Source organism: Crocodylus porosus, unplaced genomic scaffold (assembly GCF_001723895.1).
Source record: "Crocodylus porosus isolate Cpor-Errol unplaced genomic scaffold, CroPor_comp1, whole genome shotgun sequence".
Taxonomy (NCBI): Eukaryota; Metazoa; Chordata; order Crocodylia; family Crocodylidae; genus Crocodylus; species Crocodylus porosus.
In genome coordinates, this window is record NW_017728950.1 from 10,409,485 (window position 1) to 10,426,353 (window position 16,869).

Consider the following 16,869-nt stretch of genomic DNA (forward strand, 5'->3'; position numbering starts at 1 on the left):
AGCACCTGTGGGACACTAAATACATGAGACACTGAGGCTGATGGAGTATACTAACTAGACTTCAGAAAAGCAGACTTCTACTTACTCATGGAACTATGGGCAGGATCCCCTGCAAAGCCAGACTGAGGGGGAGAGGAGTCCAGGAGGGCTGGCTGTACTTTAAAGCAGCCTTACTGAGAGTGCAGGAACAAACCATCCTGATGTACAGGAAGACTAGCAAGTATGGCAGAAAACCAGCTTGGCTTAGCAGGGAACTCTAGTAAATGAAATCATAAAAAGGCAGCTTATAAGAAGTGGAAACTTGAAGAAATAACTAAGAAAAAAATATAAGAGCACTGCTTGGGCATGCAGGGATGAAGTCAGGAAGACAAAAGCACAATTGGACTTGCAGCTAGCAAGGAATGTGAAGGGTAATGAGAAGAGTTTCTACAAGTATGTTGGTAGCAAGAGGAGAATCCTTACTGAATGGAGGAAGCAGGACACAGGATGCAGAAAAGACTGAAGTGGTGCCCAATGCCTCTTTTGCCTCAGTCTTCACAAGAAAGGTCAGCTCCCAAACTACTCCACCGGGCAGCACAGTTTGGGGAGGAGATGAGCAGCCTGCAGTGGTGAAAGAACAGGTTAGGGACTACTTAGAAAAGCTGGATATGTACAAGTCCATAGGGCCAGATGGGATACACCCAAGGGTGCTGAGGGAATCAGCTGATGTGGCTGCAGAGCCACTGGCCATAATGTTTGAAAACTCATGGAGATAAGGAGAGGTCCCCCATGATTGGAAAAGGGCAAACATGGTGCCCATATTTAAGAAAGGGAAAACAAAGGATCCAAGGAACTACAGACTAGTCAGCCTCACTTCAGTCCCTGGAAAAATCATGGAGCAGATCCTCAAGAAATCCATTTCCAAGCACTTGGAGGAGCAGAAGGTGATTAGGAATAGTCAGCATGGATTCACCAAGGGCAAATCATGCTTGACCAACCTGATTGCCTTCTATGACAAGGTGACTGGCTCTGTAGATGCAGGGAGACTGGTGGATGTGGTGTACATTGATTTTGATCAAGGCTTTTGATACAGTCTCCCACAACACTCTTGCAGGCCAGCTAAGGAACTATGGGCCAGAGGAATGGACTATAAGGTGAGTAGCATCTCATGTAGACACACCCACTGAGCAGTTCTTCTGGACACTAAAGCAACCAGTTGAGGGGGGAGAAGCCAACACACGGAAGCAACCAAGATGACAGCCCTCCCCAGCCTCCCTCCACTTCTGATTGGCCAAAAGGACTGCCTGTTATGAGGCCCTGCCCCTCTCTGCTTTGACGCACTGTAATTGAAGCAAGCGTCCTGCACATCAACAAGTACCCAAAGTGCCATTCTTCAAGTCACTCTTGCTTCTCCCATACTGCCAATCAGCAGTAAGGAATGGGGCCACATGAGCAGCAGACCTCTTAGCCAATCAGTGGTGAGGGGTGAGGCTGTGAATAGGGCCCCAGGGCCAAATCCTCATTGAAAAATGAGGATTTTAATGGGTTTTTTTTTAATCGGAGAATTTGGGGACTTTTTAGTACAGAAAACTAGGATCTCTGCTGATGACCCTGACTAGGAACCTTCAGATTTAAAGCCAGTCCCGTCTTGTCCTGTCAATTCCAAGGCTACTTAATGCCACAAGGCCTTTGAAAAACACGGTAAGGAGGATTAGTGAAGCATGCAAAGCTTAGCACACACTTTTCGTCTGGTCAATGAGCATTGTTTACACTAAGTTCCAGCAGGTATAAAAGCCAGGTAAGTGAATAGCCTTTTTTCAATCCTTTTTTCCAAAGTTATAAACTTAAATGAAGTACACTGTCAATTTGTTACCATCAGAAGTTACTGTCAGAATGGAATGAGCTAACTAGGGTGCTATTTCCTACTTGTCTTGCTGTCAGAAATTACTAAAATCCACTCTTTATTTGCTACTCACTATAAGATTCTCAAAAGCTGGCAATTTTATGGAGCATGACCCATAGATATATATGAAACAGCTAGAGTAAATCTGCAGCTACTTGCTCATACAACTACTAATCAGGATTTGAAATACTTTCATTGGGTAAGACAATGAGGGCTAAAACAGGACAGAGAGCTAACTTACATTTATTTCACATAGGGCTGGTACTTGTTTAGGTCTTAGGTAAGTACACCCTAAGGCTGTTTCCAATCATTTCAGTGGAAGCATTCTCATTGATTTCAGAGAAGAAACGAATTAAGCTTTTAATTCTCCAAAATATTCCTCTCATTAGCCTGGCACTCCATGCATGTTCTATGAGGCATTCTTGAGGGCAGCACTCCAATCAACAGCATGACTGCACAGGTAATTATCAGCTATCTCCAACTCTCTTTCAATGCACATTTACTCTTAGCTGTGTTGTCTGACGGCATGCACCATAATCCTCTTTATCTGCAACTTCTCAAGGGAAAGGCACCTCCATTCTTTCCCCACACAAAGGTAGTCTATTTGTTTGGACAAACAACTAAAAAAAAAAAAAAATACCAATCCACCCTCCATTTAGTCCTTGATTAGCCCCTAAAATGTCTACTCCTAAACATTCCAAACATAGTAAAAATTGAAAAGAAGTGTGTGCTAGGTATGTACTAGAATGTAGAACTATAGGCAGGCCACACTAACAGCTGCAGAGTATCTCTTCCAGAGAACTTTGAACTTGTGCTGACTTCCAGATCACCATCAGGAAGGAAGACAGCAGTACAAATCCATACACATCTGACTAAAATGTGCATTACATAGTTGTAGTAGTGGAATCATGTATTAGATTTTTATTTATATTAGGTCAAAGTCAAAGGCTTGCCCAAACCTAGCAGTCAATTGGGTTAATGTCATTAAGGCAAATCAGTTTCTGTAGCCATCAAGGAGCAACGTGGTTAGCACTATGCTTGCCTGCCTTTAACTCTCAAGCTTTAGGGCATCTTTACATGTGCTCCAGGGGTAGGTGGGGAGGGCGCTTTACTTGCAGCGGCTCCAAGAATTACTCTTATTAAAACGCCTGCAAATTCTCATGTCTTCAGCATTCCATGCTTCAAAATAGCAGTGGACACACTTGAAATAAAACTTATTCAATGAGCTTTAGTTAAAGTGTCCCCACTGCCATTTTGAAGCACAGGGACATTGAATCCATGAGATGCAAAGGTTGCTGGAGTACACTAATTAGCATGCTCCAGCAGACTCAATTAATCGAGTCCACTCTAACATGCTGTAATTACAAGCACATCAGAGCAGCACCCTGCATATCTACAGGCACCCTTAATGACAAGATATTCATTTACAGTCACATAGAGGAAAGCCAGGAACCGTGTAGCTTTGAGCTGCCTAAAAACCACTTCATTTAGTTTCAGGTGTTAATGTGTGGACAATCCACGTTTCAAAAGCAACCAGAGTGGCCCAAACTTACCATGTAACAAGGCCCTCGTATATCTAACTATAAATGTGTCTCTTACATAACTAGGTGCTCACAGTATGCCCATACTAATGGCAAAATGTGACTACATCTCATTTAGACATCCTGAAGCTAGCTTTAAATTAGGTAGCTTGGGTTCCAGGTAGTATGGTAACCAAAGTAGCATGGGTTTCAGCACCGACAGCAAAACTCAGGAACCTGGAGAATTACTCAGGCAAATAAATAACACTAAGTTCCTTGCTGCCATAGGTACACTGCTATCAGTTTAAAGCAAGCCAATTTAAAGCACACTTGAATAGGTCTGAAAAGCTGCAATCATGGTTTTGGTTTCAGTGTAAACGCAGCGTAAGTCTCACTAATATCACTAGGACTTAAGCTGGTTAAGTCATGTTGTAATGCAAATCAAAATACTAGGTCAATTCAGAGCTTTATAATTTTTTACCTAAGGCTTAATTTTTATTTTCTGTGAAGATTCTGTATCATCTATAAATATAATTCAAGTAGGAACCTTTTCCATTACCTGTTCCACTTTGAGGTACATACATTCATGACCCCATCCCTTCTCTAGGCCTCTTATCTAGGCTTCTACAAACTCAGTTAAAGGTCTAAGTCCTTCTAAACTATAACTGAAGTGAGATAGCATTACTATGTCCTGTCCTGGCAAAACAAAGGAGATTCACTAGAAAAAAGAAGTATCTAAAGAGTAGAATGAATGATGGAACCTTTGGCATCAGAGGCGGGAACTTAAGATCAAGAAGTGAATTTGATAAATGGACAGAGGTAGTCAGCCATTTTAGTTTGAAGTCAGTCAGAAAATACTGTAGAGGTGCATCTTCTAGACTGACTCAGATATGCATTAGCTTTTGTTAATGAAGTTTACTTCACCAGATGCTAGAAAAGGACATGAAGAGAGCAGGCTACCAAATAGGAGTAGTGATGGAAGAACTACAGATACAGTAAAAGCTGTGTTATCTTGCACTTTACCGTCTAGAATGCTCTATTAACCGGCATCTGTCATCTTACATACCAGCCTGCCGATCAACATGGCAAAAGTAAAACTGGAAGTCCCACAGTGGCACTTCTGGTTTCACCACCATGTGCCAAGTCCCACTTCCTCCTCGTGTACCACAACCCAGGGCAAAGCAGCCTGCGCAGGGCCCCACTCCCTGTCCCCCGGCACACTGATGCCAGAGAGTAAAAGCCCTGGGACGCCGTCCAGGCTGGAGATAAGTATAACTCACAGATAATAGGCATATTTGATTAACCATTCCTCATGGATGCCGGATAACAGAGCATTTACTGTAGTAGGTTAAATGACTTAGCTGTCCATACCCTACCATGAGTTTTTGGCAGGGGAGAGAGAGAGAGGGTGTTGATTTGTTCCTCTTGTTTCTTTTCGTTTCTGATAGGATTAGCAGTCTAGCAAAATAACTCAAAGTTCATAATGGCTGTGTGGGAGGAAATACATACACAAGGGGTGCATCTACATGAGATGCTAGTTGTGCAGTAGCATGCAGGGCAAAAACCATGCTAAAATGCTACTGCACAGTAATATTAGCCTACTGAGCAGTTAGCATTACTAAAAAAAGTCATGCGCTGGCACTACGGCACAGTAGCACCAGTTACTGCGCATTGATTTAGTACTTGGTTATACAAGCACTAAACTTAATGTGCAGTAACTACAGCACATTATTGAACATGTAGACACGCCTAAATACATCCAAATGAAGAAAACACATTATAACTAAACTAGCTTTATAATATTTCTGCGGTGAATTGTAATGTATTTAAAAATAGAAAGTGTCATCTGAAATACTTCCCGACTATTTTCGGTAGCATAAAGCAGAGGACATAGCACATGAATGGCAATATTTATACAGTATTTATGCAAGTGAAGGAACTTGGGGGGAAAAAAGAAAAATTACTCACATATTTAAAAGGCATATGCATTGACTAATAAAGAATAAGGTGTAACTTCAAAATTGTTAAGATAATGTCAATATTGTGCTGTGCCAATTTTAATTATGGGCCTGATTTAGCAACACTTACAAGAAGACTTACTACTTCTGTAAACAGTCTAATTACAAACTCAGTTAATTCATATGAGTAAGTTTTGCAAGATCAAACACCTTTTCACTTGAAACCTGAAAAAATAATTTACAGTTGAGTGGCATTTATCTGAACATAACATATGATCTGAGTATATGCATGCTTAGTCTATATGTATGTTCAAAAGTAAACTGATATTCCTGTGAAAAGTCCAGTTGTTATGAAAACTACTGAAGTAGGTCCTAGAACTTTGCGGGATATTTAAATGATGAATGATCAGTTCACAAATTGAAAAAGACAGCACCTTTCGCAAATATGAGCCATAATACATATTACTTTTGACCAGGATACAAACTACAGGAATAATAAAACAGGTTGTATTGATGGGGGAGTGGCACTCAACATCAAAGACTGAATTGAATCAAATAGGGTAGATTTTATAAGCCGTAAGACCATAGAATCTCTGTGGATAGAAATCACGTTTCAACAGAAAAAAAGAGTATGTCTGGATATATACTATTGAGCCCCAGATCTGGACAGCAGCAAGACAGACTTGATAAGGGAGGCTACAAAAGCAGAAAACACAGTAATAATGGGCAACTTCAATTATCCACAAATACACTAAATCTAACATCAAGCCAGGATGCAGAAACCATCTTTTTGTCATCACAGAAACTGCTTTCTGGAGCAAATAATCCTGAAACCTACAAGGGGAAAGGCTATTTTTGACCTAGTCCTAAGTAGTGCCCAGGACCTGGTTCAAAGAGTTACTTTGTTACCTGGTTCAAAGTGTTACTGAGTGTTACTGAGCTGCTCTGCAATAGTGACCAAATGCAATTGGATTTGACATTCATATAGGAGAAGAGATAAAAAAAGAAAAATCTACAATAGTGGCCATTAGGGCTGTGCAAAATTTGGGCAGCCATTTCATTTCGGAGGCATTTCAGCCCATTTCAGTGCCCAAAACACTGAATCCGAAACAAAACGGAAGGCTCCGAATCTACATTAAACCATCCAAAATGTTTCGGATGTTTCAGAGGTGTTCCCTGGGAATAATCTAACACAGCCCTGCAGCCCTCCTTTTAAAGTGCCAGGAGGCTGTAGCAAGGTGGAGGAGGGGGGTTGGGCAGGGCAGCCATGGGGCCTTCTCCCATGGCTCCCCCCACAGGGGCAGAGGCAGGCACAGCCGGAGGAGCAGCGGGAGAACATGCAGCCACCCAGCTGTGCCTGCCTCTCCCCAGCCAATCTGAACGTCTGAGTCATTGCCAAAACTCAGAAACAAGTTCAGCCAAACTGAAATGGAACAATGAGCCAAAACACCAAAACAAATCACTGTCCTCCAAAACGGCCAAATCCAAAACCGAAATGAAACACAGCAGTTTTGCACAGCCCTAGTGGCCATTAATTTTAAAAAGGGAGATATACCAAAATAAGGAATTAGTTAGATGGAAGTTATAAAGGGCCTCTAAGGAGGTGAAGAACTTACAAGCAGCATGGGAACTGCTTAAGAACACCATATTGAATTAACAGAGAAAATGTGCATCATAAATGAAAAAAAATATGGACAGTAGACCAAAAGAAAGCCATCATGGTTTAATGGCAGAGTTGCAGAGTCAATCAATAGAAAGAAAAGCATCTTTTAAAAGGTGGAAAACAAATCCTAATGAAAACAAAAAAGAGCAGAAATTCTGGCAAATCAAATGTAAAACCATAAGACAAGCTAAGAAAGAATATGAGGAGAAACTTGCTAGAGATCTAAAAGGTTACAATACGAAAATCTTTAAGTAAATTAGAAGCCAAAGAAAGTCAGGGAGTCAGCTGGACCGTTGGATGAGCAGGGTCTAAAAGGTATGACAGGGGCTAAATGCTAAAGGATGACAGGGCCATTTCAAAGAAACTAAATGCATTCTTTGCATATGGTCTTACTGTGGGAGATGTTAGGGAGATTCCCTCACCAGATCCACTCCTCTCTAAGGACAAGTCAGTGGAGCTGATCCAAATTGAGATTTCAATAGATGAGGTCATAGAGAAAACTGATAAACTAAACAGCAACTCACCAGGACTTGACGGCATTCACTTTAAGGTCCTGAAGGAGCTGAGATCAGAAATTGCAGAACTTCTAACTGTAATCTGCAACCTATCACTAAAAACAGCTTTGGTACCAAAGGACTGGAAGATTGCCAATGTAACTCCCATATTTTAAACAGGCTCTAGAGAGGACCCATGGAACTGCAGGGTGGTGATCTTAACTTCTGTTCCTGGAAAACTTATAGAAACAATAATAAGAAAAAGAACTGTTCAAGGATGAACAAGACTTGCTGGGGAGGAGTCAGCATGGTTTTGTCAATGGGAAATCATGCCTTACCCAGTTATTTGGGGTGTCAATAAGCAGGTGGTGAGGGTGATCCAAATGACATACTGAACTTCCAAGAACAGCTTTTGACAAAGTCCCCTTTCAGAAGTTCTTAAGGAAGTCAGGTAGTCACAGGATTACACGGAAGTTCTATTGCTGGATTAGAAATTAGTTTAAAGATAGAAAACAAGAGGTGAATATAAATGGTCATTTTTCAGCATGGAAAGATGTAAATAGTGGGATTCCCCCAGGGATCTGTGTTGGGACTAGCACTGTCTAACATATTCATAAATGTGGGAAAGGGGGTGGGTACTGAAGAGGCCAAATTTGCAGATGAGGAAAAATTATTCAAAGTGTAAAGATTAAGGCAGACTGAGAGGAACTACAGGATCTGACACTATTGAGTGAATGGAAAACTAAATGGCAGGTTACATTCAGTGTAGGTAAGTGATGAGCATGGGAAAAATAACCCAAACTATACCTACACTATGATGGGTTCCACATTAGCTGTTACAACACAGGGAAGAGATCTGGAGTCACCGCAGAGAGTTTGCTAAAAGCATAAGCTCAGCTGTCAAAAAAGGTAAACAAAACGTTACGAATTATTAAGAAGGGAACTGTAAACTAAACAAAAAGCATTATTATGTCCCTTTATAAATCCATGGTGTAGCTACACCTTAAGTAGTGTGCCCAGTTTTGGCCCCCACACTTTAAAAAGGATACAGAAGAACTACAGATGGTATCAGCAACAGCAACAAGGATCATTACTGGTAGAGAGGGGCTTCCATATGAGGGAAGACCAAAGAGGCTAGGCCCATTCAGTTGAGGGAAGACATGATAAGGATTTACAAATATGGTAAAGAGAAAGTAAATGGGAATTTATTATTTACTGTTTCTCGTAACAGAAGAACTATGGATCATAAAAGGAGCTATCAGGTAGTAAATTTAAACGTAACAAAAGGATGTTCTTTTTCGCACAGCTTGTAAAGTGTGGAACTCATTGCCACAAGATATTGTAGAAGTTCACAATTTAACTAGATTTTAAAAGGGATTGGACAAATTACTAGAAGAAAGGTATATCTGTAGCTATTGAGCATGGTAATTAGGAGTACAACCTCTGAATCAAAACTTCCTAGATTTTAAATGCTGGAGGCTGCAAGTGAGAGAGGAACAGTGGAAAAACCTGTCATACCCTGTTCACGGTACCTTTCAGCATCCACTGTGTACCACTGTGTGAAATAGGACATTGAGCAAGAAGTACCTATGATCTCACCTAATAAAAGACAATTGTTATGTTCTTGTGTTCAGTCATGCACCTTTATTTACCTATCACCTAATTTCTTTGATGACCTTCTCAGTCCTATGTTGCGCACATTTGCATATATGCATTATTAGAGAGAAGTAAAATAGCATCAAGAGCAAAAAGAGTATAAACCAAATAACCTCCTCAGAGTATTAAAAAGCTACTGATAGATTTCAGACCACCCTCAATTGACTCAAGTATTTTTCTTACCAATTAATTCTGCTACTATGCTTTGGAAAATCTGACAAAACATCAATAATTAGATGCCAGCCACTACCACTGCGAGCTGTGTGAAACTTGGCGATTTCACCTTGCAGGAGTGTAGACAAATATTGTGTTTGGTATTAATCCACAAGCATTCCCTCCCCTACCAGTTTTAGTATAAGCTTTGGGTTTGAATAAATCCAAACAAGCAAAGGAAAATTAAGTCAATATCTCTACATTTTACATTCTTTCCCATAATAACCACACAAAACTGCTAATTTCATGCAAAAGTTATGTAAACCTTAAGTAATCTATCCTGGCCTGAGTCCGATGTTCAATTTTGGAATGAAACCAAGTAAGCCTTGTATAGTTAGTACAGACCAACACCTATCTAGCCACAAAAAACCAAGGTGCACAGGGTGAGTGTTGCTAGCTGTTTTCATCACCATCTCTACTCTTATTTTACATTTTGTGAAGTCCTACAAGAATGTATACTTATAGTGCTATATAAAAGCCCAATATGAATAAGACTAATTGCCTTTGTTTTAAACCCTGCCAAGATTTTATATCATTTTAGCTGCCTGTTCTGCTTCCATCTACTACTAAGTATCCTGGGATTCCAGCTCATTAAGATACACCATTGCTTCTGTGGGCCCAATTCTGATCTCATGCTCGTGTAAATCAGAAGTAACCTAAGGGAAGTTGCCCCAGGTATCATTTAAGAGTCCAGTGTCCCTAGAGTGAAAAAAAAACAAACCAAAACACAGAAATATTGAGTTGTATTAGCATTTCAACTGCAAACATATTCATTTTGTAACTTTATGAAAGAAAATCTAAAAAAAAGAAAGTCACTCTTTGAATCCATACAACTAAGTATGAGTGGGGGAGGAGATAGGAGGATGAATGAGGTAAAAGAAAGATGAGGAGATGGTAAAGACATTGGGTTAAGCTATGGAAGAGGTAGAAAATGAAGATGTGAAAGAGGATGTGAAAGTGGAAGGAGGAAAAAGGATCAGATGATTATAAATGGAACTACAGAAGGAAATGGAGATACTGAGGATAGGAAGATGGGGAGGACAAGAGGGATGAGAAGGAAGTGGGAAAAGAAGACAATTCAGAGATGAGACTTAGATGGAGTAGGACTGGGACTGGGACTGGGTAACAGAATATACATAAAGTTGGGTAAAGCTAGAAAAAGTAATGAGCAGGAAAAAGACAGGGCTAGGACTGTTCACGTGTGGATGGGATTTGGGATAAGGCATGAGGGTAGTATGAGAGGCTTGGAAGGCAGGGATTGGGAGGAAAAGGATAGGGAAGAAAAGACTGTAGGAAATGGGATGGAAATGGGAGTAAGGACAAGAAGATCGTGAGACTAGAATGGAGGCAAGAGAGATTCTGCTTGAAGGGAGCATCCACCTTACCAATCCACCACAAGTACTGAAAGATGCGAAGGAGCCAGGGTAGTGAAGCACAGCACCACTGTAATAACAGGCTCTCTCAGGCTGAGATTGCGCAGCACCTGGAGGACTTTTCCCCTCGCCCCTGAGACGCTCCTCTACTGCAAAGCCAGGGGCCAGGAAGCGGCTGTCCCTCTTTAGCAGCAGGTAGAACTCCCGGGCAAAGGCCGGGATTCTCAGCAGCACCTCATCCCCATCCTCTGAAGGAGGAGGTGGAGGTGGGGAAGGTGGTGGGAGTAGCTGAGAAGTAGCACCAGATCCTTGAGGAAGTGGAGACCAGTGATAGAACTCCTGAGACTCATACTCATCTTCTGTGTCCTCCTCCTCCGCTGCCTCTCCAGCCGGCTGTGGCTGCCTGTCTACTGAAGAGGAGACTGAACGGACCTCACGGGAGCTGCCTGCCACTGGACTAGCAGTGGTGGGAGTATTGCTCGTGCTGCTTTTATTCCCACAGTTGGGATCAGTACTGCAGCTGCCTCCTCCACCACTGCCTCCAGCTGGTTCCTGCTGGCCCCTGCTCCACAGTGCTGGGAAGACAATCTCCCATTCCTCAGAGTCTCCTGAAGCATGCAGACCTGTGGGAAGGCCAGGCTGTGATTAAACGATATAGGCAAAGGCACATCTACACAACCTCACAAAAATCACAGTATAGGCCACCACACAATTCAGACTTGGTGGCACTGACAGTCAGTGCTCCCCACTGCCAAACCCATCATACAAAACATACCAAATTTCCATTCCCCTCCCCTATACAGTGTGGCATGTAGTCAGTCAGTCACTAGGTTTTCATATGTGCTGTTGAGGAATCCCAGACAGGATGCCGTTCTTGGTAAGCACTGGAGACAGAGCTGGAAACTGAGCTGCATGGAAGCTGCGTGTGTATTCCTATCTGTCATTATACTTGTTTCTTTAGTAAATGCCTCCGATTAAACGCCAGGCTTAGACCAAAAAAAATAATTTACGCAAAACCATGACAAAACTTTTTCAAAGTCATTTCATTCGGGAGCTGGTCATAAAAGCTAGTTGACATTGCAGTGAAAAAAAATGGACAAAATTCATGAAAATGGTGTTGCCATCAGCCCTTTTTAAGACTGCCTGTGCTATCATAGCATACATATTATTACAGTGCAGCTAAACACACATGTCCCTGAGCCACACGTGCGCATGTGCACACACACCAAAACAAAACCTCTATCAAGATCACATTCAGAGCATATTCATACAAAGTATGTCTGTGTGTAATGTAGAAGCTGTCACATGTTTCCCCAAGTACTTTATGGAGTGACATTGCTAGTCAAGCCGGAGGTGGGTCCACAGCTGGGTAACGTACATACAAATCATTGAGAGATAGTTATTCACAACTAGTGGACAGCCACACAACACAGCTAGGTCATTTAGAAATAAGAAAATATAGGATACAGGCATAAGCACAGAAGGAACGGAATGTAATACAAGAAGCACTGCACAGCTGAGAATCACTCCTTGTCCATTTTATACATGCTTGATCCATCTGTGAACAGATGTAGGGGCTAGCGGCATAGAAAGGCTAACATAAGCAGAGGAGAGAAAGCACCAAGGACATGCTGGACCACTGATATCCCCACCCCACCCCCCTTGTAATGAGGGGAAATGCACAGACATGAGAGAAGGATAAATTTACCTGAAATTATTCCACTTGACAGGAAACACAGCTGATAAAAAATGCAGCAAATGTGACTCAGTCGCATCCCTGTTTTCTTCTCCATCCACTTCACTGGCCTGAAACCCACGCGGAGGGACCAGGCGACTTGGCAGGGCTGTGTGGCTCCGGTCCTGGTTTGTAATGAGCTGCTGCTGCTGTTTCCAGTCCTAAATGGCTGGTGCACTGAATTGCACAAGGTCTTTGGAGGGCGGCGTGTGTGTGGCTCAGCTGCCTCTTCCCGGGGTGTGGGTCCGAGGTTGTGGGAGGCAGAGAGGGGAGGGGAGCGGCAGGAAAGCTTGCAGCAGCTCCCTGCCGGATGGCAGGAGGAGTCTGCCTGCTGCTTTACAGGGGGGCCGGAGCCCCGCGGAGCAAAACCACCTCCAAGGAATGGGCAGAGCAAATGCCGTGTCCTAGAGGAGAGAGAGGGAGCAGCAGAAGCAGGAGCAGAGGCTGCCTGGAGAGCGCGGAGTGGGAGGGAGGAGGAAGGGAGAGAGGGAGGGAGCTACAGTATCTGTGCGCCCAGAGCGCGTGTAACAGTCCGGGCGCAGCAGCCGGGGCAGCGGCAGCTGAGGGACGCGCAGCGGGAGGCGCGCGCGGCGGCAGCATGTGCCCGGCTCAGCCCCGCGCCCCGCCCGGCGGGGGCAGCCCCGCAAGGCCCACAGCTCGCGCCCGATTGGCCGCCGCGCCCGCCACGATTTCCATGGCCGGGCCCGGAGGTGCGGGCAGGTAGAGCGCGGCCTCCCGCTGCCCCCCGCTCCCAGGGCCGGGTCGGGCCGGGCTAGGCGGCTGCGGACAATGCTGCAAAGCATGTCTGTCTTCCTTTTTTTTTTTTTTTTTTTTTTCCAAACTTTGGTCTGAGTTTCGATTTTGAAGGCGAAGAGCGGGAAGATCCTGAAAGGAGGCAGGTCGCGGTCCTGAGTTTCCACGTGTAGCGTGTTGGCCAGGCCGGACACGCACACGCGCACGCACTCTGTCCTCACTGTTGAACCCTTCTCAGTGCTCTCCCTCTCACACACGTCTCAGTGCTATCTCTCCCTCTCTCTCACACACACACACACACACACACACACACTTTCCTCACTGTTGAACCCATCTATCCCTCTCACACACACTTATCTCAGTGCGCTCTCTCTCTCACACACACACTCACACACACACTCTCATCTCAGTGTTGAACCCTTCTCTGTGCTATCTCTCTCTCTCTCACACACCCCCGCCCCCAGAGCCTAATACCCACCAGATACTCCACACACACAGCCCACACACAACTCAGTAGGCACAACCCACAATGCAACCTACACGCACAGTCCCAAGATACGCTCTGTGAGAGTCTCTCAGTACCACATAGACATCACCATATATCTTGTATACCCCCTCACCTTGTAACACACCCACAATTCAACCTACACCCCTACAGTCCGTAGGCACACTCCAAGCACCACCATATGCTCTGTAAATCTCTGTGTATCACCCACAATTCAGCCTACACTCACACAGCCCCTAGGCACACTCCATGACAGCCTCTCAAGACCTTAGACACCACCATATAATCTGTATCCCCTGCCTTGCCTTGTAGCACACCCACAATTCAACCTATATGCACACAGTCTTTAGGCACACTCTGTGACAGTCACTCAGTACCTTACAGACACCACCATATATACCCTATGTATCCCCTCATCTTGTAGCACACCTCCAATTCAGCCTATACCCACATAGCCCCGAGGCACACAACAATGTTATGAGCAAATGCAGCTTACATAATCTTGCTCAGACCACAACACTTGACTTACTATCCACAGAATAAAACATGCATATGCCATACCTAACATTCCCAGTACCATGCACACGCTAAATATGCACACAAACTCTACACACAAACACTGTCAAAGAAAATCATACACTATACCCTAGCCAAAGTAACACACACAAACACACTTGAGTATATACTAACTAGAATACCTGAAAAAGCTATACTGTATATCTTTTGTTCCCACATAAAAACATGTTTAAAAGGGCTTTGCTTCAAATTCAAGTTACTCTGAAGATTAACCATATCTGCCTGTTTTTCTGTAATTTGATTCTAAATTCCCTTTTTTCCCCCACTATACAGCTCTCCATGGAAACCCAACACTTCCCACCCCAATCTCTGTCAGCAGAGGAATGAATAAACAAGAAGCCAAGTGATATGGTAAAACAAACATATAAAAGCGCATTAACCTTCAAAAACAACAGGTAAACACATCCAATTATGTAGCCAATATCTCATCATAACCTTCTCTGTTTTACCTATGGTTGCTGATGTCAAAGGTGATTGTTATGCCTTTAAGGAAAAGCACAGCAATCTATTTTTGAGAGAAAGACATTTGGTCAGTAAGCGAAATCTACAAAGTTGCAAGCATTTCTCCTAAAAGTTAAGGAGATGTTAAAATGAAAAGTAAAACCTAAAAAAAACAAAACAAAACAAAAAAAATCACATGTTTAGGCTCCAAATAAAAAACATGTTTAGATGCCACAGAAGCCAAACAACTAGGGATCTGATCACTGCTCTGTGCCTTCAATAGCTGCATAAACGTTACACAGTCAGGGTGTGTATTCTCAACCACCTCCAAACAATATTCTTGATTAGTTATTTGGTTTTATGGAAAAAAATACTACATAGTGATGCTTTGCTGGAAATTAATTGAGCCAACTTTCAAACTAAGCAAAAATCAGGGAGGGTTAGTAAAAACAAGATGACAGATTTACAGTTAATAGCTTAACATAAGAAGAGTTTTACAGTGAGTACAAACTAGTATTCATTTGGTAATTAAATTTAGACTGAATGCTTGCAATAAAGCTTGAATACCTGAGTAAATAATATTACATGTTTTAATTTACCTGGAATTATTTAATAGGTCCAATCATGCAAACCTTTCACAGGCAAAACTCCTTGTGCAGCCTCTCTAAGTAAAGCCTGGGAGATGGGGTTCACAAACTACAATATAAGTCCTAAGTTCTGATTTTGATTGCAATTTTAGGTATGAATGAACAGTAAGAAAATGTACTAAAATTGCAACAATTATGTATGGTATATTACACAGAGCTTACTATGCAAGAGTGAAAATATACATTTAATTGACAATCAGTAAAAACTTGGAAGAAACAAACAATGTGGGTTTTTTTCCTATTTCTTTAAACTGGAAAATGTCATAACAATGTTTATATTTTCCTATATTAATTTCATACCTTTGGACCAAATCCTATTTGTCTTACTCATCTGCAGATCTCAATGAAGCCAAGATGAATACTTCTGTGAGTAAAGTAAGTAGAATTTGAGTCCTTAAGCATAAGCTGCAGGAGGTAGTAGGACTGTAAGAGAACAATGAGGAGAGACTTTGAGATGCTTGACTTTATTACAAACAAAAGAGAAATGTTTGAAACCGTTCTACAAATATGTAAACAAAGCTAAAAAAACATTATTTGTAGCTGCAATGTATTTTCTTTGCTCCTTTTATGTTTCATTTGTATTTTTTTAATAGCCAAAATAAAAATATAATGGAAGTGCTTTACATTTGACTTCAGGGAAAGTGCACTGTAAAACAGAGCCCCTACTGGTGTTCATTAGTTTTAACAGAGTCTGGTCAGAGGTTAATACTGGTACGACGGTATTGTAGCCCACCGGATGCTAACAGTTGTAGCTGTGATAGTGATACAAAAAAAGTCTATCTGTAAAAGAATAAGAATTGAAAGAGCAAACTGTGTTTCAAACTGTGATTTTGTAACACAAATGTGATTGTATCCACATGTGCTGTACAAAGAACTTTCCCTTTAATAATCCATAGGACTAGCAAAATTCTGTCTCAGAGTTTCTGTTTTGCAACCTACATTGGCTCCTATTATGATTATTTAAAAACCCTTTCTTCACTTGCTGGATATAATTTACTATGTATTTATAAAATTAGAATACATAATATATTTGAAAGAACTCAGAAATTTGTTGAAGGAAATAAAGCTTGTATCATTTTAAGCATCTATTTTCTATTGTTCAGTCTCTGTGTCAAAATTATAATCACTAAGAAGAAAAAGTTAGATTAATTCCTGTTCTTAATTTCAATAGAAGTATAGCTCTTTTTTTTTTTCAAAAGGGGAGGGGGGTCAGATCCATTCCATCCCAGGAAAAATGAAAAATGGGAAATTCTATATATATGTACACATTCCTCAGCTGGTGTAAATCAATTTACAGAAACCAACAAAGCATCAGAAGATTTGTCCCATCTGAGAATCTGGCTCCATGAGTTTATATCTGAGTATAACCTAGATATTTTGAAGGTTTATATTCTTCCCCTTACCCACCTCCCTTCCCCCAAAGCTACAAAGATGTGAACTAGCCTGTGGTACA

General features: G+C 42.1%; 1 protein-coding gene across 2 annotated transcripts in view; it reads right to left on the bottom strand.

Annotated features, from left to right (window-relative positions):
- The window catches only part of ADAMTS19 (ADAM metallopeptidase with thrombospondin type 1 motif 19), a 258,326-nt gene extending 245,259 nt beyond the window's left edge, over positions 1 to 13,067 (bottom strand). The window contains exons 1-2 of one of the 2 annotated variants that reach the window (XM_019555261.1): positions 12,468 to 13,066; positions 10,772 to 11,382 (exon numbers count right to left, since the gene is read on the bottom strand). In XM_019555261.1, coding sequence (XP_019410806.1) covers positions 10,772 to 11,382; positions 12,468 to 12,552 — 696 coding nt within the window. In that variant the 5' untranslated portion in view covers positions 12,553 to 13,066. Of the gene's footprint in view, positions 1 to 10,771; positions 11,383 to 12,467 lie in introns of both variants that reach the window. The other variant, XM_019555262.1, reaches the window with a different exon arrangement.
- Positions 13,068 to 16,869: the final 3,802 nt, after the last annotated feature.